Here is a 25,590-nt window from a genome sequence, read left to right as displayed (position 1 = left end):
GGTCTTCTCCAGTCTTTTGGTACTGCAGAACCTGTGGCCTTCCGATTGACCGTCAGCTCTGGAGGCAGAGGCGTTGACTGGCTACCTGCCGTTAAATAGCAACAGGGTTCTGGCAGAGGGTCGTGGTGGGTTCTCCCGCTGCCTTCTGGCCTGCCGCCGGGACCCCCATTGCCAGAATAAAATCCGGCCCATGGCCTGTCGTTCTGCTCTGCCCCACATGTAACGCTGGAGGGAATTTCAACCTAAAATAAACAGGCTGTTTGGGTCAGGTGGGAGGTTAAAGTGCTTAAAAACCTGAATCCCAACCCAGACCGGCCTCCAACATGTCCACTTCTCACTTTAATGGAGACAGGAAGGTGGATGGGCGACCAATCAGCTTCAAGGAAGCAAATTGGCACCTTAAATATAATGAGGCTGTGAGCCTCATTGCTACTTGAGCTTTGAAATTTAACTGTGGACTGCTGGGTTCCTGGGGAGTCTGGTAGCTTAAACCCAGGCACGGACTGCTGGATCCAGGATGTGAGTTCCTTTTTCACTTGGTGGATCCAGCATGTCTGCCTGGCCAACTGCCCCTGCGATCGGACACACCCCACTCCAACCCCTCCCCACACGACCCTTCCAATCTCCTCCCGCCCTTCCTTACGTGGCCTCCTATTCCCCCTTCCTCATGAAGCCTCTGACCTCCCCCTTCCCCGCCTCCGATTTCTCTCCACCCCCAGACTGGCTCCCTGAGGCTTCTGTCCTCAGGACCTGACCACATCCCCACCCCCGAGATTGAGCCCCAATTATCCTCCAATAAATAAATTCACCAATTTAGATCTTTATTTGGCTATTGTTCTTTTGCAATTTCATTGTGTTTAATCAAAAGTAATGTTATACACTTGATTAGGGTTGTATATAGTAGCTTACAACTTAAATTTTGGGAATGTACAGCTGATTATGCATGGGGTGTAGGCTTATTGAATACTGTGTGAAATTCTCAACTCTCTTTGCCTTGTGCAAGTGAAACTACTTTAAGTTTTGAGTTGTTGGTATAACTTTCCCAAGTTCTCAATTATAGCATCATACAAATGCTGTGGTGCTTCTATTACAGGAAATTTCAAGAATGTATGGGGAACAGCTGGAGCCCTTCAAAATACAGTTATGAAGATTTGAAATGTTTTGAAGCCATTGTCTCCATAGTAACATCATGTTATACAGTAGTGTAACCCATGGATGAAGGAGTGCTGTTTATAGCTTTCTGAACAGACACATTTTCTAATCTGCGGTTCGCATAATATTCAGCAGTGCTCTTTTATTGAAGTACTGGTACAGATTGGAGGTAATTTCTTCACTTACAAATGAACTGTAACGAGCCATTTGTTCCACACTAAACATTGCTGTCATCAAGACGAGACTAGGGAATGGAACAGTTCCCATTTCAGGAACGCAGACTTGGGTTTCCCGCAATCTCTCCCTGAAGTTGTGGCAGGAGACTGGGAGATCTCCCATGGAATTTCAGGGCATCAAGCACCATCTGGTAATGGGGAGCGTGGTTAGATGTGGAGTGAAGCTCCTTTTGCTCTAACTTAATAAGATACCTCACTTTAAAAGAGCCCTGTTTGACTGCAGCAGTTGATATCTTTCCAATTCCCACACCAGCTATCTGAAAATCCCTCTGAGGGAGATTTGCCAATTTAGTGCCCGATTTGGGGCAGTTTTTGTTCAGTGGAAACGTGACCAAATTATTCCATAGCCTCACAGTGAAAGGAAATGTGCATCACCTCAGTCTGGGATATGTTGAGACTGAGAAGAATATCTTAGCAGTTTACAGTAGATAAGCATGTAATACAACAATTTAAATTTAAACAAAACTGGATTCTAGGATTTGAGAAAGTGTTTTACTGCTAAATTAAAACATTTTACGAAAGAATACAGAAAACAACTGCAAAGTGGTATATGTTTAGCCAGAAAATAACTATGGTTATAACGTGTACATCAAACCTAAATTCTTACCTCCAGCTTAGCCAGTCTGCAACCTACATTAACCATCTCCTTCGCAGTGAACTTTATTGCCAGTATTCTTAGCAGCCTGCTATTATGGCTAGGTTTCTTACCTCCGCACACACATATCAGCCTGCAGTCTATGAATCTTAACTTCTGGTACAAAAGTATCATTATAATGTATCCAATACAAACCAATGCTGGTATATTCTGGAGAAAAAAAATGACTTGTAATGTTTCTATTCTGATAGTGTAGTACAAGGATAAATGTGTCATTAGCAATGACACCAGTTGGGTAGGGGTTTCTTGACCAGTTTGCTCAGTTCTTCCTTCCAATCACTGCTCCCAAGGTTGTGTGTGAACTTTGATGATCAGCATTGGAATGGTTATTCAGTTGTAGGGTGCATCTACACCAGACTGCCACACATCAGCACTTTACACATTTTGAGTCAGAAGGTTGTGGGTTCAAGTTCCACTTCCAGGACTTGAGCATAGAATTTAGGCTGATACTTCCAGTGCAGTACTGAGGGTGTGTTGCATTGTCAGAGGTGCCGTCTTTTGGATGAGGCATAAAACTGAGGCATTGTCTGCTCTGTCAGGAAACGTTAAAGATCCCATGGCATTATTTTGAAGAAGAGCAGTGGAGTTCTCCTGGTGTCCTGGCCAATGTTTATACCTCAACTAACATCACTTAAATAGCAAATTGTCTGGTTATTATCGCATTACTATTTGTGGGACTTTGCACAAATTGGCTGCTGCATTTCCTACAACCGTGACTACACTTCAAAAGTACTTCATTGGCTGTGAAGTGCTTTCGGACATCCTGAAATATTTGAAAACTCCATATAAATGCAAGTTTGTTCTTTCTCTACAGCCATAAATGTAGTTCACGTCATTTTGTGATACATCCGCCACCCATTCCTTATTCTACATATCAGAAGCTTTCAATACAAACTCTTGACGCATCGACTCTGACCTTGTGACACGTTACTGCTTAAAGTATATAATAAACTAGACCATTATTGAGTAGTTTCAATTCTTATTGATGTCCATACTAATTTTGCTTGTAATAGTTATATATTTGATAGGATGTATGAGTACTGCTGATAAAGATCCAAGTTATATCTCCAGGCTTAAGGGAGTTGAAAAGAAAGCAGGAAATTCAAATTACCAATGATGTTCAAATGTTCCAAATGCACTTCTTTGGGAGTTGTCTAGGGGGAATCATAGATCAAAACCTAAAGTCTATTTTTAGCTTCCTGAACTTAAAACAATATGATTCTGAAAACTGTAAATACACAGAAAATAAAAAAATCCCTTGAGATGGAAGAAAATGTTTCTATTTAAATTAAGTTGTTTTATATTGTAATCAATTTATTTTCTTATTGACAATACTAACTAAACCAGGAACCAGGTGATAAAAATTTGAATCCTTGGAATACTAAGTTATTTCCCCCAGCTGTGATTAGGCTCCTGGAGTCATGCATACAGTATCTTGCCTTGGATGCTGCTGCCTGATTTGACACTTCAAAACTATCAGAGGCTCACCTCCAAAGCAACTGGTGGGGCCCGGGGGAATGGAGTGAAGGGCATGGTGAAAGAATTCCAGCATGATTTGTTCGGAATAAAGTTATTTTTAAAAATGGAGAACGGAAAGGTAAAACAGACCAAATTTAAGTGTTTAATTGTTTTTAATTTACCTAGTGTTCATGTTTAATTGCTGTTTCAGTAAAAAACCTAACATCTGGATACTTCTATTACTGTAATATTAATATCTCAGCTGTAAATTTTTTAAACGGCTGACCCAAAGGAGTCTAAAATTCAGTTCTCTATAGGTTAAACCATGCAGCACAACAGTTTAAATTAAAGCTGTTTATAGGAAAGTGCTCCACAAATGTAGCCTATGCATGACTGTTGTACATCAAATCTGTGCTAAAATATTGTAAGACCATTTAATTGCAATTACCTGTACATAGGAACCTCAGATAAATCACTGCATTGTCAACAGCACTACGCTACAATTTTCAGTCAATCCCCTCGGACAGTGAAATTCCTTATTCCTTTCAACACTTCTGAAAAGTTAGTAAACTGAAACTATTTTATATCACACCTGCAAGATTATTTTAAATGATTATTTTTCATTTAGAAGTGATTTCTCTGACATTATGAGGCCTCAGGTAACCAGAGATGTTACAAGTGTTTTCTTTAAAGCACACACATGTGCAGTTATGCACCAGGCAAATAACTTTCAAGCAGTATATTATCAAAGCATAAAAGCATCTTATTCCATTGTGACTGCATAATTTCTGCTCAGTGTCAGTCATTCTCTAATTGTGTCTACATTAACTAGGTTCTGGTGCAAAGACAGAATCCATTCTTTTGAACGCTCTCTACAGTTCATCATCAGACTGAGGCAAGTCATCTGACTGACCCTCATCAAAGTATGTAACAACAACTTTCTGTTCACTGTGGACCACTTGTGTGATACCTTCAGGTGCAATCATCCTTGGCTTTGTCAGGCCATTTGGAGAAGCAGAGTATTGCATTAGTTCTGAATCAGAAGCTTGTAGATCTCTCCCTTCAATTGCATCAGTAACACCCACCTCATTGACGCCTCTGCTCCCAGGTTCGCATTCTTCATACCAATAAACATTATTCTCAGGTCGCCTTTCATCTGTCCCTTCAGCCACTTCCTGCTGTTGAGTTATGAATATCGTACCTTCCTCATTGTCACCTCCAGTGGTGTGTGTTGACATAATTCTGTTTATATTCATGTGAAGGGTTTCTGACGAATCAACAGGGCCTGAGACTCTATGAAGGAACTCTTCTCCGTACATCATACCTGTTCCCTTTTGGATCCAAGAACTTTGATCAGATAGGTAACCTTCCATTTCGCTTGATTCAGTCATTTCATGAGGAGTTAGACCACCTGTGTGATCTTGAGAACTTGTATATTCATCAGTCTCCTGCACATCTCTTGTACTGGTTCCTGGCAAAGCTATGAATTGCTCATTAATACCTCTGTCCCTTACTATGATTCCATCTTCATCATGCAAAATATCAACTGTTTCAAGACCTCTTCCACCCAATAATTCCTGTATTTTCTCCTGATAAGGAAATTTTAATCCCAATCCTATTTCATCTTTGTTTTCTGGATCTTCAATATATTCCTCCATTGAATAAAAGTCTTCTGGGTCAAGGCTTTGTGACACATTCACCTCAGCCTCTATAGTGACAGCACCACTATGAGAAGATTGTTGGACATTTTTAATATTAATTGATACATTGTCAGATCCCTCTTGAGCATCTCTAGTAAGTATTGAAAGTTCATCCATCAGACTTTCTGGTACAGCCCCTTTCAACTGTTGTAAAGCTCCTTTCAGTTTAAGTTTGGGATCCTCCATTTCCTCTTTCAGTAGTTCTACAATGGATGCCTGAACACCTTGAGGAACTTTAATCGATTCTTCTATAATGTATGGTGCAGAGAGTTCTTTTGACAAGGAATCTTGCCGTATGACTTTGATCTGTTTAACATTTTCTTCATCACCTTGAAGGCAATGCAATCTCATTTCTGTTTCATTTATTCCAAACAATTCAGCTTTTTCCTTAACCATTTCATGTTCTTTTTCATTTGAAGAAGAAAAGTTAGATGAGCTCTCTGTATATTTCTGCAACACCGGTTCTGTATTTGATAGCATTGTTTTCCTAAAGTCCGCAGCAGTCATTGTGATATTTAAGACTTCTTCGTATCTGTCATGTTTTCCTTCGTGAATATTCTCTGCTCCGAAAGATGATGAAATAGTGCCTGTAGACATAGAAGAATCATCAGTTTCAGCAAATCGTTCCAAGGTTTGCTCGCCCATCTCAACACTTACTGATATTTTCCCTTCTCTTTCTTTAATGCCCTGGCTGAGCAGTCCTTCTATGAGGTTCTCCATCTTTGACCCTGTTAAATGTTCCAAAGCACCTTTCAGTTGAAGCTCTGGACTTTTGGCATCCTTATTCAGCATTTCTTCAAGGCTGGACTCATCTGCCACATGAACAGTTTCTTCTCTTCTTGACTGAATGGTAATTTCTCTTTTGGTTGTCCCATCATCGAGCACTTCCTTCTCCTCAATATAAGTGATAGCAGGTTCTGGTGAAATAATGTTTTCCAAATCAGTGGGTTTTATGACTGTTTTAATGATGTCCCCAATTCTAATGTTATTTGTCAAGGTCTCCTCTTCTTTAGAGAAAACAATTCCTTGTTTATCATTTGGCTCCTCTTTGGAAGCTTTTGTCCCTATCTCTTCTACAGCTTCCATTGTAGGTTCCTCTTTGTTCTTTTCTGTAATATTATCTGATTGGAAATACTTTGTTATTTCTGCACCTGCCTCACATTCTGTAGTACGGACATATCTGTCAGGAGTGATAGATAGCCCCACATTACTGCGGTCTACTTTGACTTCTATCTCTTTTGGAGCACGTTGGACTGTTATCACATCCTTTGAAGGCTCTCTCTCATACTCGTCCTCATCGGTTGGTTCAGTAGACCTTCCGTTAAAATCATATTCATGCACCTCACTGAAAGATTGTGGCAATTCATTTGGACTCTGAGATTTGACTTTGATCTCTTCATTATCTGAAACATTGCTTTTATTATCACTGTCAGACTCCTTGCCAAGTATCCTGGATTGGTGTGTGGCCACATCTGCAACATGCTCCGCCCCATGTAACAGCACTTTACTCTCCCTGTCCGTCTTTTCTGGAAACACTTTGTGCTGACCTGCAGCTTCCTTCATCGAACTGTGTGGGTCATAAGGTGTTGGCATAAACCTGGTAGCATTTCTGTAGGTATTTATTGACCTTGCTGAAGAAGCTACATTTTGAATTGATGAAGACAACATGTCGTCTGTATAAAGCAGATCTTCATCTGACAAAGAACTATTAATAATCTTTCTTTCAGGTATCTTGGATGGAACAGGTCCTGGTGTTATTCCTTTTTTGGTAATCACAGTATCTCGCCTGAAGCTTGAAGGAATATCTATGTTGGTTGGCTTCCATTTTTTTCCATCTAGAGTGTCTAGAGTTGGTCGTACCACAACATTGTATGAATGTGATCTTGTATCTGCGCCTGTTGAAATAATACATCATTTAATACAAAAGCCCATTTCTACATTCAAAGACATACCAAAAGCATTACTGATTTCAGTGCTGATAGGTACTCTCAAAATAATCCAGTTATGAGAAGCTTAATATACATACAAGTCATCTAATATTTACACACATCACATAATCAGAGTCTCAAAAGACCTAAACACAGGAGTCTGTATTGCATAAACAGCATGAGTCAGCAACTGGGAGATACAGCACCTGAATCAGAGGCACAACACTGAGCTGAATAAAGAATTAGATGCCATTTTAATATTCTTGGTGCCATTAAATTATTCTTTTTGGGTGGGATGGGGTAAGAGACTCGACCTTGTTCCTCAATGAGATCATGACTGATCTGTAACTTCACTCCATATGCCTGTCTTTGGCCTATATCCCTCAATACCTTTGGTTAACAAAAATCTATCAATCTCAGTTTTAAAATTAACTGATCTAGCATCGATTGCCATTTGCGGAAGAGAGTTCCAAACTTCTACCAACCTTTGCATGTAGAAAGGTTTCCTAATTTCACTCCTGGCTCTACGCCCCCAGTCCTAGACCTCAACCAGCAGAAATAGTTTCTCTCTATCTACCCTATCTGTTCCCCTTAATAGCTTGAAAACTTCGATCAAATCCCCCTTAACCATCTAAATTCCAGGGAATACATCTCTAATTTGTGTAATCCCTCCTCGTAATTTAATCCTTGGAGTCCAAATAACATTCCAGTAAATCTAGGCTGCACTCTCTCCAAGGTCAATATATCCTTCCTAAGCTGTGATGCCCAGAACTGCTCACAGTAATCCAAGTGTGGTCTTAACCAGATCCAGATCTGACCCTAACGAAATGAGAGAAAACTATTTGTGAAGTCTGAAAAGGCTCCCTCAAGGACGACATGAAGAAAAGCACTGGCCAATGCCACACCAAGCTATACAGATCAGAAGATCTTGGGTTTGATTCCCGGGCTGAGTTGAGAAACATAGAAGAACATAAACTACAAGAAATGCTGGATTCACTCAGCAGGTCTGGCAGCATCTGTGGAAAGAGAAGCAGAGTTAACGTTTCGGGTCAGTGACCCTTCTTCGGAACACTTCGGGTCACTGACCCGAAACGTTAACTCTGCTTCTCTTTCCACAGATGCTGCCAGACCTGCTGAGTGAATCCAGCATTTCTTGTTTTTGTTTCAGATTTCCAGCATCCGCAGTATTTTGCTTTTATTTAAGAACATAAACTAAGCTGGTTGATGTGAGCCAAGGCAGCAGTCAGGTCACTAAAAATATCCTCAGGGAAGGGGGGAATCAGTCAGTTTGAATAAAAATAAAATGGACATTTTAATCTCTTTTTCTTAAAAAGGCACTGACTCATGTTGGGATTCAGTCATCCTCTGACACCTGTCTCCATGACCATCTTCTTTAGTGAGTTGATACTCAGCATCACAACTGAGCCTGACCCTGCCCTCACCCAACATGTATTTCCGAATAGCAATCAGCAACAGTGGACTTTTCTCCAACTAGCCTACAGCTGTTGAGGCCAATTGTACGTCCCCTACAACAACTAATGCAGTGTAAACTAGGGTGCAAAACTGAGACCTGTTCACCAGTACGACTTAAACTCCACACTTAACCAATTCAGCCACCAGGGCCATTCCAGCCATAGTTTCAACAAAGTGGGACTTGCAGTCAGGAAAAATTGCAGGTCACTTACAAATCTATCTATATGAATCATATGAAGAAAACAGTTCAGAAATTTGCATGTGGTGCTTAGCTAAAAAGTAGAGAGCCTGCGCAATCAAAATAAATAAATCCTTTTTAGAAAATAGTTTTACCTTGTCTGGGTTTTCGCAGATGCTGCTCTCTCCCTTGATGTTTGGCATGTTCTCCTTCTAATAAGGCCCTGCAAAAGACAGTTAATCTCATGGTGAAGGCAATTTGTATTAGGTTTATACATTTATTCCAGACAGGGTAATCGTAAGGTGCCTAAGCCTGGTGTGATTATTGGGCGAGGTTGAGGACACATGCACCTCAGATAAGATGCACCCAGGGTTTGATAATATCAAACTCTTCTGATGCTTCATTAGACTGCCCAGTACAGAACTGAGCACAACTGTCCATGTTTCATTTTTCGCTTATGCTGAATTAGCTCACCTCAGCCAGAATAGCAGAAGGGGTACAATAGTTAAACTCAGTACCTCTGGGCCAGGAAGGGGCAGGGTCTGGGTGGGGGGGGGGGGGGGGTGCGGGTGTGGAATATGCCCTCTTGCCAAAGGTTGGTCATGTGCTAGCCTACACAATAAGTGTTAAATTCTGCTGAGGCCAATATTCTTCTCATCTGAGATCTGTAAGTGTGATATTTCTAGCGCATAGTGATCAGGGCCAGGGACCATAGTTGTTTTTGTTTACCTCTTTACCCCAAGGGGGCACTGAGGCCAAGTGTAGTGCTGCCCTCACCACCTCAGCTGAAATCGTCTAGTTCAGCAGAGACCAGGGAACATGGGATCTTCTGGTTCAAATGACTCCGTACCACACAGTACAGTCCACTGATCCACTCAACTACAATCAAACTTAATATAATAACTTTTACAATGTACAATTTCATAATTATTATCAAAAATGGTGGATTCCTGAAGCTATATTTGGATGTTACAACATTCCCTTCCAAGAAAAGGTGACTCATTCCTTCTTTCACCCCACCCCCATACCAAGTAAAGGAATGTAATTTTTCTTCTGTCTTAGGTCAGGATACTACCAGATGCTGAGTTAAGGAATATCAGATTACTTGAAGATTCCTGGAACCCACATTTGATGGCTGTGTTGTGAAACTGAGTGATCTGGTTGGTGAGGAGCGGCTGAATTGCTACTACGAAGGCAAACAGAATGTCAAAAAGGGTTGAGAAGAAAAAAGCACTGAATTCAAGCTACATTTTCTAAAACAATGCTGGAGTGTTTTTAATGCGGGGAGTCTGAGTGGAACAGTTGACTAAGAGCTGGCATAGTTCAATGCAACTGTGGACCCATTTGCTAGAGTGGAATATGAAATCACCAGAAACTAATTCCAAGAAAAACATTTGATGCAGCATTTTTACAGTATAATGTAGCAGTGGGAACAACAACATTTTGGCATTGTCATTTAAAGTGTAGATTCAGGATTTTGGACATTGGATTTTTTTTTCCATTGCCCTTTAGTTTTCTCTTTGATTCTGAAAGTATTACATTGAATTTTACAGCACAGAAACAGGTCATTCGACCCAACTGGTCCATGCCAGTGTTTATGCTGCATTGACTATTAACAGAGTACAGTTTGATCTTCCATGTGTTAGAGTTTACATAGAACTTACAGCACAGGAAAAGGCCATTAGGCCCAACTGGTCTATGCTGGTGTTTATGCTCCACATGTGCCTTCTCCAACTCCTCTTCATCAAACTCCATCAGTATATCCTTCTATTCCTTTCTCCCTTGTGTGTTTATATAGTTTTCTCTTAAATGCATCTGTGCTATTTGCCTCAACTCTCCATGTGATTGAGTTCCACATTCTCACCACTGTCTGGGTAAAGAGGTTCCACTGAATTCCTTGTTGGATTTAACAGTAGCAAGTGAGATGGGGTGTGGGCTTTAGTAGCGGGGCATAGACAATTTATGATTATTCAACATGAAGGGTAATATGATTGTACACAATGGCATTCTGCCCCCAAATTCCACACTAACTCAATTCCCAGAAGCTGTCACTGGATAGTGATCAGGAACCCCAGATGATTTAATCCACCCCAGCCCAGGTACACTGGGGTCAACTGTGGTGTCCCAACTGAGATAAAGCAAAAACTATGGATCAAACATAGTACCTCAGTGACAGTGACTGCGTTTGAATAAGCAAATCATTCAATTGGCAGAACTGATTTACAAATATATTAAGTTAGCTCAGGATTTATTTTAGTGGAGTTGTAGTTTTTATTAAATTGTTCCATTTATCAAGGTGATAAATCAGTGCTGGATAGCAAAAAACTTCCCTGTCTTTCATCCCCAGTGTCAGTGCCAAGCATTCCCAGGTCAGGAACAGGATAGGCCAGATATAAAGCTTACTATTTGCCCTAGCAACATGACAGGCTCAACTCAACAAAGCACCTCTTGCTGCATCAGTGTGATCCATATTTTCTGTTCCATCCAGGAGCCTCTATCACATTTCTAGGTGAGATTGCTCACCATGTTGCGAGCTGTTCTGTTTCGTGGACTCATGCCCAGTAACATTAAGGCTACCCAACCACATCTCAAATCTGACTCCTGCCGCCAGCAAGTTGAGCTGACATTGTTCTGTTTGTCTGGATTGAATTCCAACCCAAATCCCAGGAGGGAAAGGCCGGATTTGTAAGCCTCCGACATCAAGCAGTCTGTTTATGGGGTGTTTTGTGACAATTGTCGACAATGCTATTCTAGTATTTCCAGAGGGATTTACTCATATTAAAAAAATCATATATTTCAGTTTCCACTCTTACTCCAATTTTTTTTATTTTTTTTGGGTTATCTTAACTAGTTCCTCTAATGGTCGAATGCAGAGGTGTGCCCACATGTGTTGGTCTTTGTGGGTCTTGTAGATATGCCAAAAGACTTGCAGGCTGATAGGTAAATTGGCCATTATAAATTGCCCCTAGTATAGGTAGGTGGTAGGGAAAATATAGGGACAGGTGGGGATGTGGTAGGAATATGGAATTAGTGTAGGATTAGTATAAATGGGTGGTTGATGGTCGGCACAGACTCAGTGGGCCGAAGGGCCTGTTTCAGTGCTGTATCTCTAACTAACTAACTAACTAACATACCATGGAGAATCAGAGGCCAAGTTGAACTCCACATTGACATTCATTTCCAATTATCTCAGGTTGTTGATACTGATTGATCTTTGTGCCTGGTTTAAAATGTATTCACCAATAAGAGCAATGTTTTATTTGATGATTCTGTACATGTAAAACATTGCAAGATGATTTCAACACAGCTCGGAGAAGGAAGAGCATTTCAGGCAGAGGAGAGGACAGTTCAGAGTAGCAGTAACTGGAATAGTATCAATGAAATAGGGATAAGAAAGATTTCAATGAAAACAAGGAAGTGGGAAGCTAGAGGCATGATAAATATTGCTTATCAGATTATATCCCTTTTCTTTTGTTCTAATTCAGGAGTGGGAGGGAGGTGCTGGAAGAGTCTCCTATTAGGAGGCAATTAGTCAAGTCTTGGCTTGACTTGGGATTTATAGAGTTAAAGCAGATTCTTGCCAGACTAGCCAGAAACAAATGTATTCAATACCTACTACACAATTGATGGATTGGTGGGACACCCTAAAGAAAATCTAAAAGACTACTGTTAAATCTCCCCTTAACTTTCTCTGCTCTAAGGAGAACAATCCCAGCTTCTCTAGTTTCTCCACATAAGAAACCAGTAAAACACAAAGATGATTAAATTTTTAAGACTCATTGCACTATCTTCGACTTTTAACTCATTCGTTCCTCCCTGCAAAACTGTGGAATTCCCTGCCTCTTTAGTTTTTGACCTTGCACATCTCATGCATGTCCTTCAAATTGTAACTTTTTAGAATTTTGTGTGGTTCAGATTTGAAGTTATACTCATTCCCATTAACCAGGATTCAAGCCTACTGACAGCAGTGTAAGATCTAAACATTACCTGTAAGTGGCAAGCTCAAGACTGAGTCCCATCTTCACCTGCATCAGCTGCTGTTGCTCTTTGAGATTAAGTGTAATCGCTGACATGAGATGTTGCTTTTCATCCTCCAGTAAATCAATCGCCCTCTGGACAGAACAACCAAAACACAGTTAGTTCTATAGACCAGAAACTATTGCAGTTCTTAATTCACTATCTAATCCAGCACCAAATATCACCAAGTGGTAAATGATACCAGGGTTGAGGGACTTCTGTTATGTGTAGAAACTAGAGAAGCTGGGATTGTTCTCCTTAGAGCAGAGAAAGTTAAGGGGCGATTTAACAGAAGTGTTCAAAATGATGAGAGGTTATGATAGTTTCTCTTTATTTACCACTGATAGTTGGTAACCTGAGGACATAGATTTAAGATAATTAGGAAGAGAACCAGAGAAGGAGAAATGTTTTTATGCAGTGAGTTGTTGTGATCTGGACTGCGCTGCCTAAAAGGGTGGTGGAAGCAGATTCAATAGTAACTTTCAAAAGGGAATTGGATAAATACTTGAAAAGAAAATTTGCAGGGCTATGAGGAAAGAGCAGGGGAGTGAGACTAATTAGATAACTCTTTGAACGAACCAGCACAGGCATGATGGACCGAATAGTCTCCTGTGTTCTATGATTCTATATCTCCGGAAAGATAAAGTAAAAACTGTCTTGATTTCTAATTACTATCTTCCAAATTAAAAATGAAGATACTAGTACTCCCAATCACTCAGTGCACCAATGTGTCGGACAGGAAAAGCCTACATTTCATCCCTGCTCTGTGCCGGGTTTACCAGATGCAAGCTGGTGGCAAGAGGAGCAAGACTTCCATTAATACAGAACTTTCACAATCTCCGCTCATCACAAAGTGCTTTACAGCCAATAATATACTTTTTGAAGTGTAGCCACTATTGTAATAAAGCAAATGCAGCAGCCAATTTGTGCACGGCAAGGTCCCACAGACAGCAATGCGAAAATGACCAAATCATCTGTTTTAGTGATTCAGGAGCACTGCGATTAACTGGGAAGTGCACATGTGTGGATGTTAGGTGAGACGCAAATGTGATGCTTTCACCCTCTCCTCCGTGATCATAAACAGCATCCAAAAAATAGCTTGAATGGCCATTTGGGTGTGCTACCAGCAAATGGTTGGCATTGGCGGAACTGTACCCAGTGTGAATTACAGCCCAGCGTAGCATTATAGATTAGGTAAAAGGTTCTGTTATTTGGGATTGTTTATCTAGGTCATAGTCTTATTAATCTCCCATTGTTTCAGGTACCACTCACAGATCTGAAACTTCGCTCAGCAATGGAGGGGCAGTCCAACTGCTGGAGGTTGACAAGACATACAGAGCTGATCCCTGGTGTCAAAGACCTGTGTTGCAAGTAGACTAGAAACTGGAGTATTGAGAGGAGGTGAATAACAGGTGAGTATATCAAGGTATAGAAGATAGTAAACAGGATGGAGAAGGTAAAACCAAAGAGGTACTTCACTCTTTGCTGTTGGAGTATGACAAAGGAACATGGGCTCCAACTCAGAAAAAGTAAATTTAATATTGATATCAGAAGGATTTTCTTCATGCAAACAGTGATCAACACTTGAAATAAACTTCAGGGTAGGGTAGTAGAAATGAAAATCCTGGAATTTTTTAAGGAACAACTGGACACTACAATGGGACAGATGGAGTCGTTCTGGAAGAATGAGCTAAATTGGTCTTCGACAGCCATATTTATCTTGTGACTTAATCAGTGTCTTGTAAACTCTCAATCAAAGATTCTGACAGAGCAAACTCATTGTGACACATATTTCGGAAGGATCCCGCTGTGGGAAGAGACCACTATCTGTCTGGATGGAATTTGCATCCAGCTGTTAAAGAGATTATAAAATAGTGTGCAAATACAGTGTGCATCTCCGTGTCAGTGTGGGAGATGTCATTCAAAATAGCTGTGTTGCATTCAAACCCAAGTGCCAGAAAACAGATATCTGTTATATCTGGATGCTTTCCTCTGAGCTTAAAGCTGATGCTTTTGTACTAATTTACCTTTTACCAGCCAGAGTTCCTCCCACAACTCACTTGGTAACTACACTGTCTTGTGGAGCACTGAGCCACACAGGTCAGGTCAGTTAGTTCCCAGTTCCAATCCCTAGTCTGTGCTAAGCTGCCTGATTTCAGCCAGAGCAGCAGTTACAGTTGGCCTCAGTGCCTGTGGACTAGTGAGGAGTAACACAAATCAGTCAGGGTGCTCACCCCCTGATCTCTATTAATAGGTGGCAGCTATAGAAAGCACGGATGTCAGGTAAGGACAGGATTGGCTTGACTGTGAATCCTTTCGACTCCCCTCTTTTCCCCCTCCCCATGCCTCAGCCACATAACCTGCCAACACTCACTGTCTATGAAGACTGGTCACTTGAGTAGGTTGGCATTGAGCTGCCAGTGCTCAGGGAGCTGTACCTAAGCGAGAGTCAACATTTTTTACAGCCAGTTCCTACGCTCCAGATGGCCCCATGGAGATGAACTTGGCTGGTGCGTATGCACCAAGCTGCAAGGATCAGGCAGGACTGGCACTAAACTTGGGTTTCCTAGGCAACAGTCCAACACTTCAGATCCAGGACTACTGGGCTCCCTTAACAATGAAAGTTTTAAACAAACAGTTCATCCTATCCGTCACAAAGTGCTTCTCTAAATATTCCCTGCGCTTGGTATCAGATACCGAGAAATGGGCGGCACAGTGGCGCAGTGGTTAGCACCGCAGCCTCACAGCTCCAGGGACCCGGGTTCGATTCTGGGTACTGCTTGTGTGAAGTTTGCAAGTTCTCCCTGTGACCGTGTGGGTTTTCACCGGGTGCTCTGGTTTCCTCCCACAGCCAAAGACTTGCAGGTGATAGGTAAATTGGCTGTTGTAAATTGCCCCGAGTGTAGGTAGGTGGTAGGGAATATGGGATTACTGTAGGGTTAGTATAAATGGGCGGTTGTTGGTCAGCACAGACTCGGTGGGCCGAAGGGCCTGTTTCAGTGCTGTATCTCTAAAATTTAAAAAAATGTTGTCGCTCTGCAACTCCCATGTGCATAATAGAAGCTAAGAAAGTGTGCACAAAGCAGGGTTTGATTCCTGGTCCATGCTCAGTTAGCTGATCTGAACCAAGGTGTTTGGTGAAACTTTGTGCTGTGTAGAGAATGGCTGCTCTGTTTTCCCATATAACAACAATGACTGTGCAGTTGCCGAGAGAGGTGATAAGCTATATGAATGCAAGTTCTTTTAATTCAGGGAACTCTCTATGAGAACTTCTGCTGTCTAACCCCAAAAGTAGGATAAATACACCAGTGAGATGTCACACAAGGAATGTATTTCACATCTGTGGAATCTGCTTCAGTATTTCCAGAACAAATACCTTAACTTTAATACAGGTGTTCATAATTATGAAGGGTTTGGATAGACGAGATAAAGAGAAACTATTTCCAGTGGCTGGAGGGTCAGTAACCAGAAAACACACATACGAACATACGAATTAGGAGCAGGAGTAGGCCACTCGGCCCCTCGAGCCTGCCCCACCATTCTTCAACAAGATCATCTGATTCTTACCTCAACTCCACATTCCCACCGACTCCCAATAACCTTTCACCCCCTTGCTTATCAAGAATCTATCTGCTTCTGCCTTAAAAATATGCAAAGACTCTGCTTCCACCGCCTTTTGAGGAAGAGAATTCCAAAGACTCATGAACCTCTGAGAGAAAAAAATTTCTCCTCATCTCTGTCTTAAAATGGGTGACCCCTTATTTTTAAACAGTGACCCCTAGTTCTAGATTCTCCCACAAGGGGAAACAATCTTTCCACATCCACCCTGTCAAGACCCTTCAGGATCTTATATCTTTCAATCAAGATTTAAGATCATTGGCAAAAGAACCAGAGGCAAGATGACGAGAAATGTTTTTTATGCATCAAGTTGTTATGATCTGGAACACACTGCCTGAAATGGGCGGTGAGACAAATTGAATAATAACTTTCAAAAGAGAATTGGATAAATACTTGAAAAGAAAACATCTGTAGATCTATGGGGAAAGGGAGTGGGACTAATTGGTTAGCTTGCTCAAAGAGCCGGTACAAGCACGATGGACCGAAAGGCCTCCCTCTGAGCCATGTGATTCTTTGTTCTCTGATACTCTGTGGGTAAATGGGTTGATAGGTTTGGTAGCGAGACTCGGAAGGTTCCAAGTCTATTCCTATTCTGTTCTGAGTTAGGTCACCCCGCTGGAGTGGCAATAAAGGTGTTACAATTCACCACAGCTCCCGTGGGTTAAGGAATGAGGTAAGCAACGGTTGGCCAGTGGTCCTACTTCTGATCACTATTCAGTGATTCCCACATTTGTGAATATGGGATGATGCTAAGATCTGGCTCAGTTTCTCATGGGCCCCACAATCGGGTAGGCTGCCAACAGTCATTATCTAGGTCCGCACATGAAGAATAGTGACTTGGACTTAATACTGAAATTCTCCCCTCTCTGGCCCAGGGGTACATCGAACAATGGCAGTGCCCGGATCAATTAAATAAACACAGTCCAGGAAGTGACCTTTAACAACATTTACCCATGGGTCACTCACAGCTGCCTGGCAAAATGAGGGATAACACTTGCGAAAATCACTATTGAAGCCACTTTTGAAGGGTGAGTTATTTTTTTATTTATTCATGGGATGTCGCTGGCTAGGCCAGCATTTATTGCCCATCCCTAATTGCCCTTGAGAAGGTGGTGGTGAGCTGCTTTCTTGAACCGCTGCAGTCCATGTGGGGTAGGTACACCCACAGTGCTGTTAGGAAGGGAGTTCCAGGATTTTGACCCAGCAACAGTGAAGGGACGGCGATATAGTTCCAGAATGGTGTGTGACTTGGAAGGGAACTTACAGGTGGTGATGTTTCCATGAATTTGCTTCCCTTGTCCTTCTAGTTGGTAGAGGTTGCGGGTTTGGAAGGTGCTGTCTAAGGAGCCTTGGTGAGTTGCTGCAGTGCATCTTGTAGATGGTACACACTGTTGCCACTGTGTGTCGGTGGTGGAGGGAGTGAATGTTTGTGGATGGGGTGCCAATCAAGCGGGCTGCTTTGTCCTGGATGGTATGCTCGATTCTCCTGTATGTAATCTACAGGGAGTACCGTGGGGACTATTAACACCTGCACTGAACATCTCATAGCTTGGGTGCAGCACGCTGAGAATCCTGAACACCTATCAAGTATAAATGGATTGTTTTGTGTGACAGTAAAATGTATTAAATCTTTCCTTCTGAACATTTCTCTAACAAAGGGTGTGATTTTTAAATTGTCCCAATTTTTCTCCACATTTCTCTTGACTCCTCTTGGTCTAAGGTTCTGCAAGTGCTAGATGCCCTCGTGTATCTCACTTTAGCGTCTTCCTCCTGTGTGAGCCTTCAAGTTATTCAACTGTGGAGAGCTTCTCAGCTGAGCCTGATCCAGATCCTATCAACATTTACACCATTACCCAGCATGAATCCCCAGACAGTAATCAGAAGCAACAATCCTGGCTGAATTTTCTGCTCCCTTGTTGAGTCAATCCCGGGGCCCCAGCCGTTACCTCCACTGGCATCAGCTAAATCAACACAGTGAATACCAGTTCCCATGGCACTATTTCGAAGAAGAGTATCGGAATTCTCCCCGGTGTCCTGGCCAATATTTATCACTCAACCAATATCACTAAAAGCAGGTTATCTGGTCTTTATCACATTGCTGTTCATGAGAGGAGATTTGATCGAAGTGTTCAAAATGTTGAGGGGCCTGGTCAGAGTAGATAAGGTGAAACTGTTCCCATTGATGGAAGGGTTGAGAACCAGAGGACACCAATTTAAGATGATTGGCAAAAGAAGCAAAGGTGACAGTGAGTGGTTAGGATCGGGAATGCACTGCCTGTGGTGGAGGCAGATTCATTCGGGGGTTTCAAAGAGAATTGGATAAATACCTGAAGAGAAAACATTTACAGGGCTACAGGAAAAAGGCAGGGGACTGGGACAAGGCTCTTGCAGAGAGCCAACATGAACACGATGGGCCAAATGGCCTCCTTCTGTGCTGTAACCAATCTATGATTCGATGCGACATTTCTTACAACAGTGACTACACTTCAAAAAAGTATTTCATTGCTTGTTAAGCGCTTTGGGACGTCCTGAAGTGGCGAAAGGTAGTATATAAAAATACATGTAACCTTAACAAGCAGGTTTCCATGGAAATGAATAGGGAGAGATTGTAGTTTCACAAAACTCTGTTCAAGATCATTCCCTTGACATGTACATATTTAAGTAATAGGCAGTATTTCCAAATGTACTCACCTGGTATTCTTCCAAATCCATGTCATGCTTCTGTTGAAATGATAAAAAATCTTCTTCCAATTGGTTTTGGAGATTGAATTGATCTTCAAGTTCCTTCTTCAGAACTTCTATCTCCCTAATCAAAAGCACTCTCTCCTCGTTCAACTCTTCACCTCTCTCTCTGTCCTGCTGGACAGCAGTTTCAAGTTCCTCTATTTTACTCTTGTAGATCTCAAAGCTTTCCTGCCACATTGCTGAACAGGCGAGGGCATGATATTCGAAGTCCTCTTCAGTTAGTGGGGCTCCGAGATACTCCTGAGTAACAAGGACCTGTGGAGCCCTCCTCACCTTTTCTCTCATTTCCCCTTTTGCTCGCTCATGCTGAGCTTCCAAGGTTTGACAGTCCGCCCGTAGCTCGAAGATGTACTCCTCGAGGGACGCGTTGGTGCTTTCAGTCTGTTGAAGGGCCTTCTCATGTTCAGCCAGCTGCTGGCTTATATTGTTAAAAACCGCTTGTTCCGTGGTGTGATACTTCTGCAGCTCCTGGATCTCTTGCCGCAGGGTACGTCCTTGCATTTCAGCTTTTGATTTCTCGAACACCAGTTCCTCCAGTTCCCATCTCAGCTTATTGATCTCATCCACATAAGCATCCCTTTCTTCTGTCCTCCTCTCGCACCTCAAGTGCTGGATCTCGGTGACGAGGAGTTGGTTTTCTTTCTCGAGTTGTCGGACCCGGGAAAGGTAAGACTCCAGGCGGTGGTTGAGTTCCTGAAGCTGCGATTTTTCATGAAGCATCGTGGATCTGAATGGAAACATTATTGCGGCTTGTATTCCTGCTCCTGCTCCCCAGTCTGTTTCTCTAACTTGAACTGAGTGCCCTGTTAAGACTTGTATAAGCTCCTTTTCTTGCGATCTCCTGCAGTAAAAGGAGAGACTGTTGCATCTGTGTGTCTGTGTCCCTCTCCAAGCACTGACAGGTGGTACCAGCTATAAAGAGGGAGGTACAAACTTTGAGTCATTGGGAACTCTAACTCACTCAGAACTCCAACAACAGGCTCAACTGACCCCTTGTGGTCAGAAGTGATATATTAACAAACCAGTAGAGCAGAAAGCATGTTTTTCGAGTTGCCAGACTGAAATCCTTGACATTTAATATTGTTTGGCATGGGCTGTGCAACAAAGCTTAAGTCTTAAAATAGATGCTTAAGCTTTAAGGAGTAACGTGTCTCGTATTCAATACTCCAAATGTGCTCTTAATCAAATATAAAACCATACAGGGTCTGCTTTCCAAGCTTTTAAACCTAGTAAATAAAGCAGCCCAGAAGCATCCCAACAAAATAGTCTTGGGTTTAAGAGTTGGAGCTGCCTACTCCCACTCCTCAGTTTGCATCTCACTGGAGAGGAATGTTGATGCAGGGACAGGGGAATGGAGTAGGAAAAGCAAATGTTATCCAGTTCTTTCTCTGCTTGACTCCTACCCCATGCCAAGTTGATCACAAAACAGCATTGATGGAGAATGTGCAGAGGTTTATAATCCCAGAGCTTCCGGTAGGTGGTGAGTTTTAGGAATCTTTTGTACCTCAGTCATTTTCTATCTTATGAATGGACAGGGGCATTCCTTTCCTACTACTACACTATGATCGTGTTCTCTGTTTCTTCCTCCTATCCATTTCACAAGCGTTGAAGTAATTTAAGTTAAAAAACATACATTAGTTAATTGCTGCAAATGTGATCTCATGATGAAATATTCAATAGGAGTCTTTCAACAACTAATAACATAAATAGTGCTATCTAATGCGGTTGAGGATTTAATTCCTGTGCCCAAACATAATATCGAGAGGTAATTTAATTTCCCTAATCCACCAGCAGACAAATAGAAACAGTAAGAATTAGGTCTAAATGTTACTGTAGTTTCTAAAATGTACTCAGATATTAATCAGTCTTACACTGCCCCCTCGTGTTCTACTTTTGAATAGTCTATTGTCTTAAATATTTTTCTTGATTTAATAATGATGAAAGGACAGGAAGGAGATACAGAGACAGAAAAAAAGACAGACAGAAAGTACTCTCATTTCTCCAGCACTTTAGCACACCATTGAAGAACCTAAAGTGTTTCAGCAGGTGAATTACTCTCATTTTGGATTGATAGTTGTTATGTAGCAAAAAAAATGATATTATGAATACCTGGTGTAAACTCTATCACTTCCCCACCCCAAATATAGTAAATTTTCAGTAATACTATTTATTTAAATATCTTGTTCTACAACAGACCCCTAAAGATTTACCTTAGTGCATTTCTCCGTAGTATATTTAGATAAAGTTTTTTCTGTCTACGTTTTGACAGACTAATACAATAACACATTGCCTAGATCCCTGTGATCCAATAGAAATCCCAGCTGAGGCTACACCAACATCTGTTTAACCACATGCACTAATTTTAATAAATAAACGCCTCACACACGATCCATATAAATGTACTTTGCATGTGTACATTTACTTAAATATTTACCAATACAGTTGCTTAGTAGTACAGAACTTGAGTATTGCTGAAAAAAGAGACATGTTGTCGAACCTTTTTGTCTTGCACTCATCAGGACAGATGTAAGGATGCCAAATTTTAAAGGGAGCATAAATTAGGAGCTACATATATTCATATGCAGAGACCTGTCCTCTGCAGGCAAAAGGAACATGTCCAGGCATTGCGCCTTTTTTGAATTAAACCAAAGCATGGGGGAAATAGCTCCCTGGTGCATTCACCATGGCAATGCCTTGACCAATCAGAATTGACTTGCCAACAATCAGCATCCTTTTCTCATGTAGTATAAATTGTTGCTCCCTTTGACATTTGGCATTCTTGTGTCTGTCCTGATGAGCGCAACATGAAAAGCTTTGACAGCATGTCTCTTTTTTCAGCAATTTACCATTATTCAGTAACCAAAGAAGTAAAGCACACATTGATAAAAAAGACTATTGAACACTCTGCATTTTGTCTTATGTTAGCAACAGACACACAAAAAGGTTCACATCCATTCACTGTGCAAATATGAGTATTGAGATCACATGGCCATTGAGGGTGTCTGTTACTTAATTTTTATTTTATTAATCAGAAATGCAATTAGCCTCATCTGGATTTCCAATTAACCACATGTAGCTAATGTATTGGCTAACACTGGCCCACATGACCAGATTAATGTTATCTGTTACACTGTATCTCTGGTTGCATTTATAAGCTGTGAGTCCATTCACATATTTCACCTTACTGCACTAATGCTATGTTTCCTTTGCATTGCTGTCATCCCGAGTAGCTGTGTCTTTGGCATCAGCATCATAAGGTAACTGAAAAGCCTTCAACACCATCATGTATCATGAAAGTGTTTTTCCCTGAACCCCAGTTGCCCAGGAACAGTGGCAACAAATAGGAACAGCTGACCCCAGTAAGATTGATCTGGGCATCTCAAAACTCAGTCCACCCACATGCATTTACATGACCTCGGAATGTCTCAAAGTGTTTTACAGCCAATTAAGTACTTTTGAAGTGTAGTCACTATGGTAATGTAGGAAACACGGCAACCAATTTACACACAGCAAGCTCCCACAAACAGCAATATGATAATGATCAGATCGTCTGTTTTTAGCTGCTTGAGAGATAAATATTGGTCAGGACACTGGGGAGAACGCCCCTGCTTTTCTTCAAAGTTGTGCCATGGGATCTTTTACATATACCTGAGAGGCCAGGTCGGGCCTCGCTTTAACATCTCACCTGAAAGACAGCACCTCCAAAAGTGCAGCACTGGAGTGTCAGCCTGGATTATGGTGCTCAAGTCTCTGGGACTTGAACCCACAACCTTCTGACTCAGAGATGAGAGTTCTAATTGTGTAATCTTGCATCGTGTCTTTAATGGTAGTCAATGTTAAAAAGCAAAGTTGGAGTTCCCCTAATGGATAAATATTTTGTGCTACTAGTTGAGTCATGAACTCAACGTCCAGAAAATGTTAAGGGCAGTTTGGCTTTATTCTCCCCATCCCCTGGATCTGGGAAGGGAGGAAATAAAGTCCTGTTCTTGATGACTAACTAGTGAGCCCTGCTAGAAAATGGCCCTGTGAAAGGTGGGTGAGAAAGGATTGGGCTCAGCTTCTCACCCCAATACCCTGCCCACACTCACTGTCAGTTTGCACTCCTGGGCAAGGGGGACACTTGGTCTAGTTCCTGTGTGACCATAGCCCAGTAATAATCACCACCTTCAGGAAAGGAGGGAAAAACTGGCAATCACATCCTGGGCATCTATTTACAGTCTTCATTTCACTGTCTCTTTAAATGTCTGTTGAAAGGTTTTGGAAGACACTGTTGGTTTACTTCCTTTTTCCTAATTTCTCTCCCCTCTTCTGAAGGTGCTAACTTATATTAGGGCTCCAGTGTTTTTCTGCTGGTTGTGCCATGGGATCTTTAATGTCCATCTGAACCACAGGAACAGGCAGAAATGATTCATTTGGCCAGGATTACAGATAAATGTGTTAGGGTAACTGGTTCTACGTAGCAAATAGAACTGCGCTGGCTCTGGTCACGTACTTTTCATATAATGACTACACTCTGAATGGAACATGCTCTGTTTGATAAACTGGATTTCTATCTAATAAAAGTATTCACATATATACATATATAAGGTGGGATGGGGCTCATGAGGAGCACAGACACCAGCAGAGAACTTATTAGACCAAATGGTCTGTTTCTGTGCCGTCAAATTTTATGTACATAAGGAGTAATTTTCCAACTTTGTTCTCCCAGCGAACAAGAATCTTTCCTGCGAGCACAGAGATGGAAAATTATCCCTAACTGGATCTACCTAACAGCAACAGTTTTTTCAATGTATTAATAGGAAGAGAGTGGTGAAGGGGAAAGTGGACCCATTAAAACTGATGCAGGTGAGACAATAATGGATAGCAAGAAAATGGCAGTTTTGTTAAATGATTATTTATATCCATAGAGGGCACAATGCTAAAATTAGATTTTGGACTGAAATTAGAAAGCACTTATTCACACAAAGTGGAATTCTTTGATTCTGCTCCCCCAAAAGGCTGTGGGTGCTGAGTTAATAGAAATTTTAAGGACTGAGAATGATAGATTTTTCTTAGGCAAAGATGTTAAGGTGGGTAAAAAAAGGCATGCAAATGGAGTTGGGGTACAGATCAGCCATAAGAACATATAGAAACAGAAGGCGAACATTCAGCCTCAAGCCTGTTCCTCCATTCAATGATCTGTATTGTAACTCCATTTACCTGCCTTGGCGCAATATTCCTTAATACTCTTGGCTGGTAAAAATCTGTCATTCTCAGATTTAAAATTATTAATTGAGCTAATAGCTGCTGCTTTTTGTGAAAGTTTTTGTGTGAAGAAGTGTTTCCTAACTTCTTTCCTGAATTGTCTAGCTCTGCTTTTAAGGCCCCCTTTCCTAGATGCCCCCATTAGCAGAAGAGGTTTCTCTGTATCTACCCTAACAATTCCTTTCAAAAATCATAAAAGCCTCAATCAAATCACCCCTTAACCTTCTATATTCTAGGAATACAAGTCAAGTTAATGTAATCGCCCATAATTTAACCCCTGGAGCCCTGGTAACATGATCTAATTGGATGGCGGAACAGACTTGAAAGGCTGAATAGCCTGCTCCTGTTCCTATAGTTTTCTAATCTGTTGTATCTAGTTAGTGGTCACAGCGTCAATCTAGTGAATAAAGTGCTCCATTGCTTTAGTTTTTCCTTCCTATTTTCCCACCTTGCCATGATGGCAATGGCTCGGGCTGCCCTACAGATGCACAATTTGATTGGTGGCCATCGCAGCTGAACCTCTTTTGGCTTCCATACATGCTCAATTCCACTAGATATTGATCACGATCAAGAACCCCTCCCTGTTCACATTATCCTAGGGAGACTGAAACCAATGATGGCACCTATACCTCTTCCAGCTAACTCAGCACAAACCAGATCCAAACGTTCTCTCATTGCCTCAGCTCATCCAGGGCAGTGATATGGGATGCTAGAATTGCCCTCTGCCCTCAGTCCAGGGAGTATCAGCCCAGGTTCCAGATCCTAATCACTATCCAGCAATCCTCAACTGGAAAGTGAGAGTACATGAGTGGATGAGATTAACAGCAGGTCTTGGCTGTGCTTCCCCACCTCCCCACACCCCATCCCCCCCAAGCACTCAAATAGCCTCCCAACACTTAACGTCAAGGCTTGGATGAGACAGCTGAGAGATGCGGGCAGCTGGAAGACCATAACCCCAGCATGAGTCAGTACTTCCTGTAGAGGAAGAGAAAAAAAAATTGGAAGGAAAAAGTGAAATTGAATAGTCTAGAATCTTGAGCTGTGGCAGCTTAAAGTCAAAATTATGCAAGCCAGACACTTGGCCTGAAAATATATTAATCGTTTATACTGGTTATATTTGGATCTCTGTTTTTACAGATGGTGTTTGACTCATGCAAAATGACTGTTCAGTGTGTCAGTTTTATAA

The 25,590-nt window shown here is 41.6% G+C and overlaps 1 protein-coding gene across 1 annotated transcript; it reads right to left on the bottom strand.

Annotated features, from left to right (window-relative positions):
- Positions 1-1,279: 1,279 nt before the first annotated feature.
- On the bottom strand, positions 1,280-20,072 carry synm (synemin, intermediate filament protein). Its single transcript, XM_068015544.1, has 4 exons — positions 19,107-20,072; positions 12,768-12,892; positions 8,936-9,003; positions 1,280-7,096 (listed from the first exon to the last, which is right to left on the bottom strand). The coding sequence occupies exons 1-4, from the start codon at positions 19,899-19,901 to the stop codon at positions 4,374-4,376; spliced, it is 3,711 nt and encodes a 1,236-aa protein (XP_067871645.1). The 5' UTR covers positions 19,902-20,072; the 3' UTR covers positions 1,280-4,373.
- Between the last annotated feature and the right edge of the window lie 5,518 nt (positions 20,073-25,590).

The sequence above is a fragment of the Heterodontus francisci genome, chromosome 35 (assembly GCF_036365525.1).
Source record: "Heterodontus francisci isolate sHetFra1 chromosome 35, sHetFra1.hap1, whole genome shotgun sequence".
NCBI lineage: Eukaryota > Metazoa > Chordata > Chondrichthyes > Heterodontiformes > Heterodontidae > Heterodontus > Heterodontus francisci.
This window is presented reverse-complemented; position numbering and strand designations above follow the sequence as displayed.